Source organism: Microchirus variegatus (assembly GCF_963457635.1).
Source record: "Microchirus variegatus genome assembly, chromosome: 9".
NCBI lineage: Eukaryota > Metazoa > Chordata > Actinopteri > Pleuronectiformes > Soleidae > Microchirus > Microchirus variegatus.
The window spans coordinates 19,845,938-19,858,477 of NC_139810.1; the positions used below are offsets into that span (position 1 = coordinate 19,845,938).

The window sequence follows — 12,540 nt, forward strand, 5'->3', positions numbered from 1 at the left end:
AGTGCTCGTCTACGGTCTTTGCAAGTCATTTGTAATTAATCAAGCTCAATAAATCGCCTGCGCTCAGCATCTTGTGACCTGAAGTAAAGTGGATGTCTTTAGACAGATTGCCAGGACAGACTACTACGATAATCTGCTTTAGCTTCCACAGAGTCACAGTTACGGGTAGTCGGGTCCATCAGTTTTTAGTAGCCTTCAGCATTGAGATGTGCTGAACCAGGCCAGCAATGAACAGTACAACATCAAGCGAACATTAAAGACCTCAAGTTAATTGTCTAACTCTTTATCCTCCACATTTTTGGGGCCAGTGGAGCCAAATAAAGTGAAACAGATCGCAGGAACAACACAGAAACAAACAACCATTCACTCTCACATTCACATTGGGAGGAAACCGGAACACCTGAAGGAAACCCGCTTGTGAATGGAGAGAAAATGCAAACTCCATACAGTCACTATGTGGCTCAAATGGCAAACATTTAAATTTCCTCTTAAAATAGTCTGCATCTGATTTATAAATGTCTATTTTAACTTAATATACTGTTATCTAGCATGTAGCATTTGAATCCAACAGACCAGTTTACAACAACAGTTTGAGATGAGCACTCAAATCTGCAGAGGAAAAAGAGATACACAATTATACTCACAGATGGCAAACAGGAAAACGTGGCAAAAGTGAGGTGTAAGATTGAAGACAAAAGATACAGATATACGAGGCTAAATTCCCATGCAAAACACACTACTACCGTGTGTCAGCAATAAAATCAAGGCACTATTCAAACACACACATCTTTCATTAAATGAAACCTAATGCACAATTTCAAAATCACAAAATCAAAAGCATGAAATGACATGACATTTTGTGAAACTGGCAACAAGACCCATTTGACAAGACAGCTTCATCTCCCTCACATGCCAGCACCAGCACTGAAGACCAACTGTTGTGCCGTGACTTGCTTGGCCGAGCCACAAAGATGAGATGTGCATAAACGCAGACACTATTGTTCACGGGAACTGGGTGATTTATTGCATGGTATATAATATATGCTACCTGGGGGATGTCTGCGATTCTTAAGGGAGAGGAAGCTTTGGGATTTAGGATGGAATAAGATTTAAAAAAGGGCTTTGAAGTGAAAAAATCTGAGGAGGGCCTGCTGCTGCAGCAGTGAGGATGCTTCACGTGGAAAAAGACAGCCTTTTTCTAAATTCGACTAAATTAGGGAACCAGTTCATCTCATGCAAAGCATACTTACCACTGGTCTAATTATATCCTACAGACTCAGCCATTACCTCACTTCAAAGAAACAGATGAAGAAATCTCTAACATACAGTCGAGGATGCTGGGGAAGCACGAGGTGTTGTATATTAACTGCCGTGTTGACTAAGTGTTCTAATAATAATAATCTGGCAAAAAAGGTAAAAATGGCCTCATACAAATCCCCAAGTGGGATGAAAAAAAAAACATTCTGCATACTTTTAAGATAGTGGGATACAAAAATAATGATGCAAGAAACCGCCTTCCTTAAAACTGCCACTGAAAATCTTTGACTATAAAAAAAACCCTAAAAACAAACATTGCTATGCATGCATTCACTGTGGGGCTGAGGCGGAGGACAAAATTGGACACCAGTGACCCTCTGTTATATTTGTAGCCACACATATCACTTCAGTATGGGGAGTTTCTAAACACTATTATGGGCTGATATTCATTTTTAACCTTGCAATGTCATCATCTGCCAAAAATAACCCCAAAAATACAGTAGCAGTCTAACCCTAGAATATTTGGAAACCACTCCACAAAAAAGTATAAATCTAACTCTAATCTGACCAATGACATTGCCTCTGTAAAATGACAAGCACACACATGAAACCTTATGTGTGCAGATACAGAGGGTTACTGGACACAGCAATTCTGTTGTGCAGCAAATCAAGCCAATGTCATTTCATCCTATAATGGAATGCCTCCATTTTATTCACTGACAAGGTCAAGTAACAAACAGGACATCAAACAAAGACTGCCAAGTACTAGTAAAGAGCAAGAAACTAAAGTTATTCAAGTGATGTTTGGCTGGAATCCACCTTTCAGATGTCCAGTGCTACAGAGAGGGACAACTTGAGAGGACAAGGAGCGTTTTGGAGAAGAAGCAGAATTTAAATGCAGGGGTCTGCTGAAACAGGTGAACAAGGATGAATGCTGCGTTTCATTAACATCCGAACTCGGAACTGGGAGTGATGTCAAGTCTGAGTTCACCACATTCCATTGGGGAAGTCAGAAATTCAAACATATCACGGGCTTGTCATTGTAGCCCTTGTTATCAATACCAGTCGATTACAACATTTTACATGGCTGCAAACAGCATAGCAACATGTCTACGGATAATATCAGACGGTGCTATGTCAATGTGTACGACTATCAGCGCGAGCGGCAACTGCAACTTGGGAATCAGATTTCACTACCAGACTCCACACCCACACTGCACTCTCTCCTTTTCTCGCTCACTCACATCTCAGCCCACTTCTTTGGCATTTTTCTAAAATCAGGCACAGGGTGAATTTTGCTGCAGAGAAGAGGGTGTTTGGTTTACGCTTTAAGTGAATATCTCAGTGTTATGAAATATAGGTTTGACGTTAGGTTGGAGACGTTTTAAAATGTAAAAAAAAAACAGCTTCAGTGTTCAGTGAAACAGTGGCGATTACGTCGAAAAACCGGGCAATATAATTATGAGAATGTACAGCTACAAGCTTTCTCCATTTCAATTATCCGCATTCATGCACACATTCAGTCCATTTCTATGTGGAGGAATATGTACTATTTATAGCAACAAGATGAGCCTTCATTAATTTTTAACCATTTGTTTTCCAGTTTGAGTCCCAAAGAACAGGATAACATATGCTTTGTTTTCATCATGGTACAGTACGGTACAGTACAGTAAGGTACAGTTCAGAATGGTTACGCTTGCGTTTTGACTCAGAACAGTACTTTTTTCTTGGTAGGTGGGGTGCGGGCTGTGTCCAATGGCTATGCGTTCAATAAGCAACGACATTGACCAAGACACATCAGACAAGAGGACATGGAGGAAATTCAGCTTTTTTTCCTGCTCGGTTCTTTCGCCGTTGTCTCAAGAAGACATCAATGTTTGTATGAGAATAGACTGCGGATAGTTGCTTCAACTGCCATAGGATATTTATACCGATCGCAAGGAAGTGATGTTTTTCTGTCGACCAATCAGTTGACTGTTGTGGGTGGAGCGAGAAGAGTATCATTCCTAATGGAAATGCAAAAACAAAATGTACTGTACCAAACCTTTAAACTCGGTGGAAACACGGCTATAATGGCCATTGACAGAGGCACAAATACAAAGCCCCTTTATGACTGCTAAGCTTTTCATTGAAGCCTCAGCTATACACCTGTTAATATAATGAAAGGCTTCCTGTAAGAAAGTTAGGGCTACAATGGACCATAGTAATGCTGACATTCAACAGGACACCTGTACACGGCTCAGTCCCACCATACCACTGCTGTTCTTTGTTCTGTCATATTCTTGCAACAAAAAAACTTAGAATAGGCTCAGCTACACTATAACTGTCACTACTTCTACATGGGCTAAACAAGAAAATATGACATGTTTAAATTACCATCTATTACACATGCGATCACACCAAACCTGAACATCAATTTAGTACATAGTACATAAAGTAAGGAGAACCAGCACAGCTGTCTAGATTGTAGCATCATTACTGCAGCAGTTGATCAGCCAGTAATTATAAGAAGAAGGCTAGGAACCTCTGAGGGCTTGTTGTGTAATAATGATGTTGCAGCCAAGTGTCACGACTGTGACGCGTTGTGAGGCTCTGCTTCATTGACTCAGCTCACATTTCACATATGATGCAGACAAGCCTTCATCATTGGTCCTCTTTTGCCTCATTAATACTACAATCAGAGAATAACTGTGCATCAACAAAAGGTAGATCTACAGACTGCATAAGAGAGGTTATTGTAAATTATAGACTAAGCCCCAAGTAACAATACAAATTACTAGGCTCTGCTTTGTTGAAAATGTTCAATTATACAGAATTATAAATTCATTTAATTTACCAGCCAAACATGCCAATCACAGGCGGCATAAGTGGAAGCACAGTCTACACGCGGCCTGTCTTATTACTGCGGGAGACTAAATAAAGCCTCTCTGTTGCCAGGTTGTTATTCGTACAGTATTGGTCCCATCAGTTGCAGCAATACACTGAAGAGAAGGGAGTGTCTGTGGTTTGGTGATAGCTGTTTCTAAGGAGATGGCAAAATGAAGGGAAAGTTTGGGGAATGTGAAGATCTTCAACTGTGGAAAATATGCAAACACACCACCTGTAGAAACACAAGTATGTGGGAGACATTTCAAGATATGGACCCATCCTTTTACAAACCAGTAGTGAACACAAATAAACCAGGAGCAGGCATTAGTTAATTGGGTGCCTTGCTCAGGTGCATGGTATGGCCTTTGATCCATACCTGGATTTGAACCAGCAACAATACGGTTACAAGCCCAGACTTCAGGGAAGATTCAAGAGAAGTAGTGCCAGACAAAAGTTGAAACCATACAAACATAATGCATGCTTATTCTTGTCACTGACAATTAGGGTTCAGACTCAGTGGGGTTAGTTCAAACATTCAGTCTTGAAATATACAGCCTAGAAGCACATCAGACCATCTGAGGTAATTTACCACATGGTCTACCCTAATTACTTCAACAGAATACTTGATATTTGTTCAAACACGAGTTTTAAAAAAAGTGGCAGCACTATTGACAACATTTATGCTAGCGACTTTTAAATCCATGGACCAAGAATCATCGACATACAATCTGCTAACACTCTGACAGTGGGCACACTCCTCTGTTTATTTTTGCCTCTCAAGCTCCTGAGCTTGTTGACGCAAGCCACCCGTATCACAGACTGGGGACTGTTCTTGCAAGACTTAAAAACCCTGAAAGGAAGCCCAGACCTTAAGGGCCCCTTACTCCCCAAACACCCCGCTCACAGAGGAGAGTCTCTCAGTTTCCCTGCCAGGCAACAACATTTGTTTGTCTGCTACGCAAAGAGAGCGAACACACCCTGGATGACCGTAGCACTGCACTGAAGAGGGGGTTGGGAGCTGCAGAGCCCTGAATGCAACTCAATCACCTCTCAGTGTAAACGACACAAAAGGGCCAGTGAGAGTGAAGCAGTGAGAATGAGACGGCCGCAGGTCTGCACAGGCGCTCGGCTGAAGATGAACTGCGGCAGGTAATGTGCACTCTGGTTACCTGTTTCCCACGGAATCTGAATCTTAATGTGAACACACCCAAACAGTGAATAACTCTGCAGTGCCAGTTATTCTGCTAGATGCCATGGGACTCAAGGGAGGGGTCACAACACAGCCGGATAAACTTCAGGAATTGAAATTAAACATGTATGCTTTTGTGAGTTGTTTTATTTAATGACATTTTAAGGAAAACTAAACTCAACGTTTATATGTTGAGGCTTTGTGGAGTTTCATGCAATGTGATCTTTATAACATGTTGCTTTTTGAAGTGCTCATGACGTATTCATATAAAACATTTAGAACAGGGACTCTAGTGGCCGACACATTCACAGTCATTTCGCACAACTTAATATTCACAACCGAATGACCCATTCGTTACAGTTCACTGACTTCATTCAGCTGACGAAGGCACCAATGGGAGATAGCTGAGATAGCCGACCCAAATTTAGTCTTTCCAGGACAAAGTAACATTTTACCAAATCAAAATACTTCCAACAACTGAGCACATTCGGAGGATTATCTCATATAGACATTCTTGAGAGGCTTGAGACGCTATTTTTTGAACAGTGACCACATTGTGACATGCTTAGTCAAGATCCCGACCTCAATGTCGAGGTCTAAAAGCCCTTTGTTCCTCTGCAGAAGCTCTGAATAAATACTGAAAACATGTAAGAGTTAACGTGTAGGAACAGGGCCTGTGTTTAGGGCAAGAAATCTGTTAGTGAAGGAAATGCAGGGTAAAATGGTTCATAATGGTGCTTCTACTCCACAGAAGTAGTCACTTTTAAAATCCCGTTAAATAAGAACATAAAGTTCATTCATTACTAACGTCCAGATTGTCTCTTTGGCAGCAAAACCTCAACAAACAGAAAACAAACTGAAATGAAATGTGATGTAAATTTGGTCCATCACTCAAAGAGCAAGTGATTATAGTGCCACCAAACAGCCATTTATAAAACACTTAGGAAATCAGTCTCGTATAATGTAGTTAAGAGGTTTCTTCCCCCAGATTCCCTGCACTGAGACAAACCTACAAGTACAGACAATGATGACTGAGCATAGATGTTTTCACGCGCTCCTAGAGTTTCATCTATGTTCAATCAGTGATGGGGTCAAACAGTGAAGCAGATCACTGTACATAATAAAAATGATCTTATCAATCAAAACCACACACTGACACCAGTGTCATATTATGTTTAATTTTGCCAGCACATAAAGGTAGGATCAAAGAAAAACATATTTTAAAAAAAGTAGTTCAGCACATTTTAGCGAGTTAATGTTATTTCTAGTTTAAGAAATGGTCAACAGACAAAGAACATTCAAAGAATGTGTTGATTGTCAGCTGTGTGCATGCATATAGAGTCTGCCATAACAGAGCAGAACAACATATGTCACACAGACTGGTGGTTGCTTCAAAGTTTAAATCAATAGCAAATACAAACTGTAAGCATATTTATTTCCCCAGAGTCATCTCAATTACTGAGTGATTTAATAATGTTGTCATCAGGGAAGAACATCAGGGGTACACCAGCCCAATAAAATCTACTTCAAAAAGAAAAACTACTGGCGTGATGCAAAAACAGCATGACAATGAACTAACAGCAATTGTATATGGATGAATGGCAGGCTTCTACAATACATAAAGAGACCTAGACCTGTATTACTTTATCCCAGCCATGTGAGGACTGCACATAAGTTAAGTCCATGGCACCATACAAAGCAGGACAAGAATCCAATTTGTTCAACTAGAATTAATTAATTTGATGATGAATGAGCCAAGAAACTTCCAGTCAGCCAGCTTTGCCTTTGTCTATCCTTGGGTGCACAGCACTGGAGAAGCTTGTGTATTTCAGCAGACCCTTACATTTAACTCCAGACCATATAGACACGCAGCAGCTGCTCATGGTAACAGATCACATGGGTTAGACACGGAAAACAAGTCACATATACCATAACCGAAGTGTTATGGTGTTTTGCTAAAGACAACAGGGTGTTAAAAACCTTCTTCAACAGGACTGCTACATACGACACACACTTATAATTCCTTTAACAGCTGTGTGAAGTGTATCAAATAGGACTGTGCCTCTTCACTGGTCTCCCAATTTTATAATAATAAATTCAATTTGATTCAACTCCATGATGCATTGTATCCTAAATTATCTACTACTTGATTTTCCACTTCTTTACTAATGAAACTGAAACGTTCCATATCCAAAACCAAAGCTAATGTCACAGCAGTCGAGCTGCAGCTTCTAGCAGATGGAAAAAAAATCAACAAGCAACTTTACGTGGCTATAATAAGATTTTGTTCCGTCACTGCATCGAGGCAGAATCGTCCGTGTCCACCGTGAAACACAGCTAGAGTCAAGACGTGGTTTTTTTTTTCGATAAATTGTGGAATGAATCCTGAATGAGCCTAAACAAATTCAGTTTGTTTGGGAAGTGACAACATCAAGTGGTTTTCAGGAGATTTAGACCACATGGTTCCAGGGAGAAGAAACACTACATGACATGAAACCTTTATAATAAAAAAAGAGAGATCAACAGAAAGCCATGAAAACACAAAGCTGGACTGCAGGTGACAACAGGCAGCTCATGAAATACAGAAGTGACCTTTGGTCGTTAAGTGATAAGCCTTCGCATAGATGGTGATTTCACAGGCCTCCTTTGCTGATAAGGACCGGAAAGCCAGCAGGTGTGTTTTACAAACGCATTAGAAAAACACACTACCTGGGACTAGCTGTTTTCAACCTTTTCCGTTTGATTGATGAAAAAAAGAGAAATTAAGTTACTGCCTGGTAGTGCTGTGCATTCTCAGCTGCTCGACATGGCAACAGGAGTAAAATATGGCCGGACGAAAAAGCCCCTGTGTAGATTTTCGTAGGATCAAACGTCCCTTTTATGGTCTTTATTGTGCTCATAGAGAACAAATATGGGTGTAACATTAGAGAGAAAACTGCTCACAATGGCCTCCAGCATTGGTGGCTGCCCAGGCATGCTGATATGGCCACACTGACTAATATGCACCTGCCTTCATCACACACACACACACACACAGAGAGAGAGAGACACAATGTCTCCAGATCAGGGAGTCATTGGACTGAGTTTAACCTAAAAGCACAGTGTGATGATTCTGACAGGAAAAGAGAGGATTCATGTGAGCAGAGAGGTGGAGGAGGTGGTCCGCCCTACTCTGCTGCCTGCACCAGATAAAGGAGGCATGGTGTCCATCAGTGACATTGCAAATGAAGAGCACATTTTCCCCATTTATTTATCTATTTATGTATATATACACATATTGTAATAATAAAGGTTTATATGATGTCCTGTAATCACTGCACGTTGAAATGTTAAATCCATAGATAAAACAGGAGCATGTGTAAAGAGGATCTGCAATGCGTAGCCAACCAAGCTCCATCCTGATGAGACCACACAACGATGCCAAACCAAGCATTAGGGCCTGTTTGTGGGGAAATAAACCTGGGCTGCGTTCATTCTGCATTAAATGGCATCGACTGTAAAATAAATGAAACGTATAAGCACTCGCCTATATTCAAACATACTCAACTGCCCTTAAGTAGATTTTAAAAATAGAAACATAACAGGACAAACAACGCAAATGTGACAAATTTGTTGTTATTTTATTATTATTATTTATTTATTTTTTAATTAAAAAAAAGGGGAGTTGAACCTAAAAATAGACTTAGCTGCAGAACATGACAGAAGGGGGTCGATTTGTGGCCTTTACGTTATCTTTGAAGTGCACTACTCAAAAGAAACATGTATTAATGTGCGTTTTTACACTTAGATTATACATATTTATGTGATATAATGTTTGATTCTGGCTTGTCAGAGGTTAAGATTGACGCACTATCGCGGGATGCATGCACTTGCTACCGGTGGGATACTTCCATCATCCCTCGGCTGCTGCGTCTGCTGCGGAGCTGAACCATCCCAGAACAGGTTAGTGAACACGCATCACTGTGAACCCGCACATTCTCACCAACGCTCCCCTCTTCCAACCTCCGCCGAGATAAAGAGGGCTCAGTACAAACCGCACACCACAATCCACGGAAAAGCTGCGTGACAAATACACGCCAGGGATGTACAGTAAATCCCAGCTTAGTTACCTTTAGCTGCCTCCACCGCACATAATAGTCCGAGGACCAGTCCGACAGCGGATGCAAATCGCGTATTCCCTCGGAACCGCATCCCGAATTCGAGTCAAACCGCAGCGACTTCAGAAAAAAAATACGGTCTTCTTCTCCTTCTTCCCACCGTCAGTCAGGCGGAGTGTTTCTCTCAACAGGAAAAATAAAATCCAGAAGATGAGTGTCGGTTACCACGGTAGCTCTAAGATGGCCGTCGTCGCCGCCGCCGCCGCTCTCTGCTGCTCTCTCTCCGCTTCAATCAGCGCTCCTCTGCGTGAGTGGAGCCCGGTGCGTTCAAGGACTGTCGGAGATTCAGGCTGCACTGGAAGATCGAGATTCTTTCTGTTGATGTGGTGTTGCCTCCCCACTGACAGTTATAAATATAATACATATATAAATATAATACGTATATAAATATATATACTGTTATGATTGTCCTTGACAGGTCTCTCTGCATAAGTAAAGGTTAAAAAAAAATAAATATATATTTTAATACATATAAATATTATCTGTTTACACACAAAGGTTGCAACAACTGTGGATCAAATGGGGATTGGATATTTAAAGACTCATTGTATGACCCAAAGTTCCTTTATGGGAACCAGGGCAAACAAAACAAACAAAAAAAAACAATAGCATAAGAAGATTGATATATAGATTCATTTATTTAGTAGGACAAAATGCAATATCATCTTACATGCTGCTTTTGATGCCTAATATCTTTTCTTCATCTGGGACAAACACAAAGGAAAGAAAGAGTTTACAAAGCGGGTGAATAGAGTGGATCAGATTACAATTAGACAAAACGCTTTGGTCTTTTGTGCATTTTTTTTTTTTAAAGAATACTTTTAGGACTTAGTCTGTAGGGATTTTGTCATTAAACTGAACTAGTTCGGCATTTTATCACCTGGATTATTCCAACCATTTTTAGGCCTGTTTCTTCCCAGCCCAGACCACTTCATATCAGAGCCACAGCCCAAAGTGCTCAAAAATCCGATTTTCAGAGGAGACCATGAAGGCAGCGTGTGTCCAAGGGTGGCCAGTGACGTCGGCACTGTTATTGTGGGAGCATGCAGCTTGTTTAGCACAGACGACAAAACTAAAGAGTGATGGTGGGGGCTAAATGGCTTCTTGTGTTACACATGGGCTTGTGAGGATAATAGTTATTTTAATCATGTGGAATTAAAACACAACACTGGAGCCCAGAGGCCAACAAGGACTCCCCAAGGAGTTTGTGTACCTAGAACCCGAAGCAAATGTATAATATAATTATACCTTTGCTCAATCTGTGGGTGTCATCGAGACTTGTTGGACCAAAATGAGATGTTTTATCAGGCATCAGCCTCCTCAGTTATTTTACAGGAGGCTGATACCTGAGAGCATGGTGGTCTGCAGGAGTCTAGGCTGCATAACATCATGACAGCATGAACTATCTACAATGTGACAAACAAATAGTGTGGGAACTGCTAATGTGCCTCTGTAGTCAAAAACGTTGCGATGGAAACTTTAAATCCAATGCACAACCAGGCATTTAATTTTGCCCAGTGTCCAATTTGGCCGAGCAGTGAATGAGCCTTGTGCAATATTCAATACAAACGAGCATTATATTGAACGGTTATAAATTAACACCCGGCGGGGAAAAAACAAATAAGTGCATGGAAATGTGAGAATACCAAAGGCCTCGAATTGCAAATGTGGGTGGGGGCTGATATCTAATCAACACCCTCAGACATAGATAGCACCCCTGAGGAGAGGAGACTGTGCTGCAATCAGAGACGTACTTATGAGCATCTAAAAGGGTTTTTTTCCCTCCCTTTTTTTTTGCATCATGGCTGCTGCTTGTGCAAATTCAGACACAGTGTGTTTTCTTACAAATCCAAAGGTCAAACCTTAATGGGAAGTCTCCGTTTTGAGTAAAATTCTGAAAAGGAAAACATACATATATGCTTTATTTTGTGTGATACACTAAATAAATAAATGAATAACATGACGACACTAAAGTGTCAAAGTTGTTGAGAGTGAAAGTCGGCCATTAGACATCGGCGCGGCCTCAATTGTTGTAATTATCTTGGAGAAGCAGCTTTGAAAGGACACAGTTGTGTGAGGCCACAATTAAGTGATGGGTCTATAAACAGGGACAGTCAGGGCAGCAGCAGCAGCAGCAGCAGCAGCAGCAGCACAATGCCTGTTTGTCCTCTGTTTGGCAGCACATAAAGTGGCCAAGAGAAAGTGGAAGCTTCTCCTCCCTCCCTCCCTCGCTGATGTCCAGCACCCTGATTATCATTCCTCTGGGACACAATGGCCCCGGCAGTAGGAGGGCTCGCTCGGTGGATGGGTGTGAGACGTCAGAGAGTGATCATAGAGGTGTCACTTCCTCCTCCAGAACATCTCATCCACTGATGTGTGAGTGCCCTCGGCTCTTTAAGGACAAACACGAGCGCTGATGGTTTGTCGTCTGCTGTGAATGCATTGTTGTTGAATTTACTTTGTCATTCACAAACGGTCGTAGAAGTCAATTCCAGTCTTCAAGTCCTAAACACGTTGTTGCAACACTTCATGCAATAAAGGATCAGTCCAAGTTACTTCCATTTCTGTCCCCCCGCTTTCTAAAAGAGCTCAAATCTCGGCCAAGCCCCTATAATACAGAGCAGAATATCAGCAAATAAAGACTGTCTCACTTTAACAATATATTGTACTACCTTGTGTGGTGGGAGGTGAGAGACGGAGGGTTCAATGCTATTGACCTCACCATCTCTCACCTCTTGTTTTTCTTTTTACATCCTACTGATACTGAAGGAATATATACTTTTTTATTGGAAACGTGTACAGAAAAAACCCAGCTCATATTACACTGTAAAAAAAAGAAAAAGTTGAGAAAACTCAAAATTTCAAGGCAACTCAAAATTGAACAAAAGAAGAGCCAAACAGAGCCAAACTGTTTGAAAACAGAATTTTGAGTTGGAATTAGTTGATGGAACATTTAAAAAACTCGAGCTCTTTTGTTGGGCTGTTATGATAATGGATGGATGGATGGAAGTGGCCTTGAAAATCTTGCGTTCTCAACTTTTTATTTTTACAGTGTAAAACTCAAAATCT

General features: G+C 41.0%; 1 protein-coding gene across 1 annotated transcript in view; it reads right to left on the minus strand.

Moving 5' to 3' along the window:
• clstn1 (calsyntenin 1) overlaps positions 1-9,622 on the minus strand; it is a 33,667-nt gene extending 24,045 nt beyond the window's left edge. The window contains exon 1 of the mRNA XM_083895316.1: positions 9,424-9,622. Within this exon, the coding sequence (XP_083751442.1) occupies positions 9,424-9,505 (82 nt within the window). The 5' untranslated portion in view covers positions 9,506-9,622. The remainder of the gene's footprint in view (positions 1-9,423) is intronic.
• Positions 9,623-12,540: the final 2,918 nt, after the last annotated feature.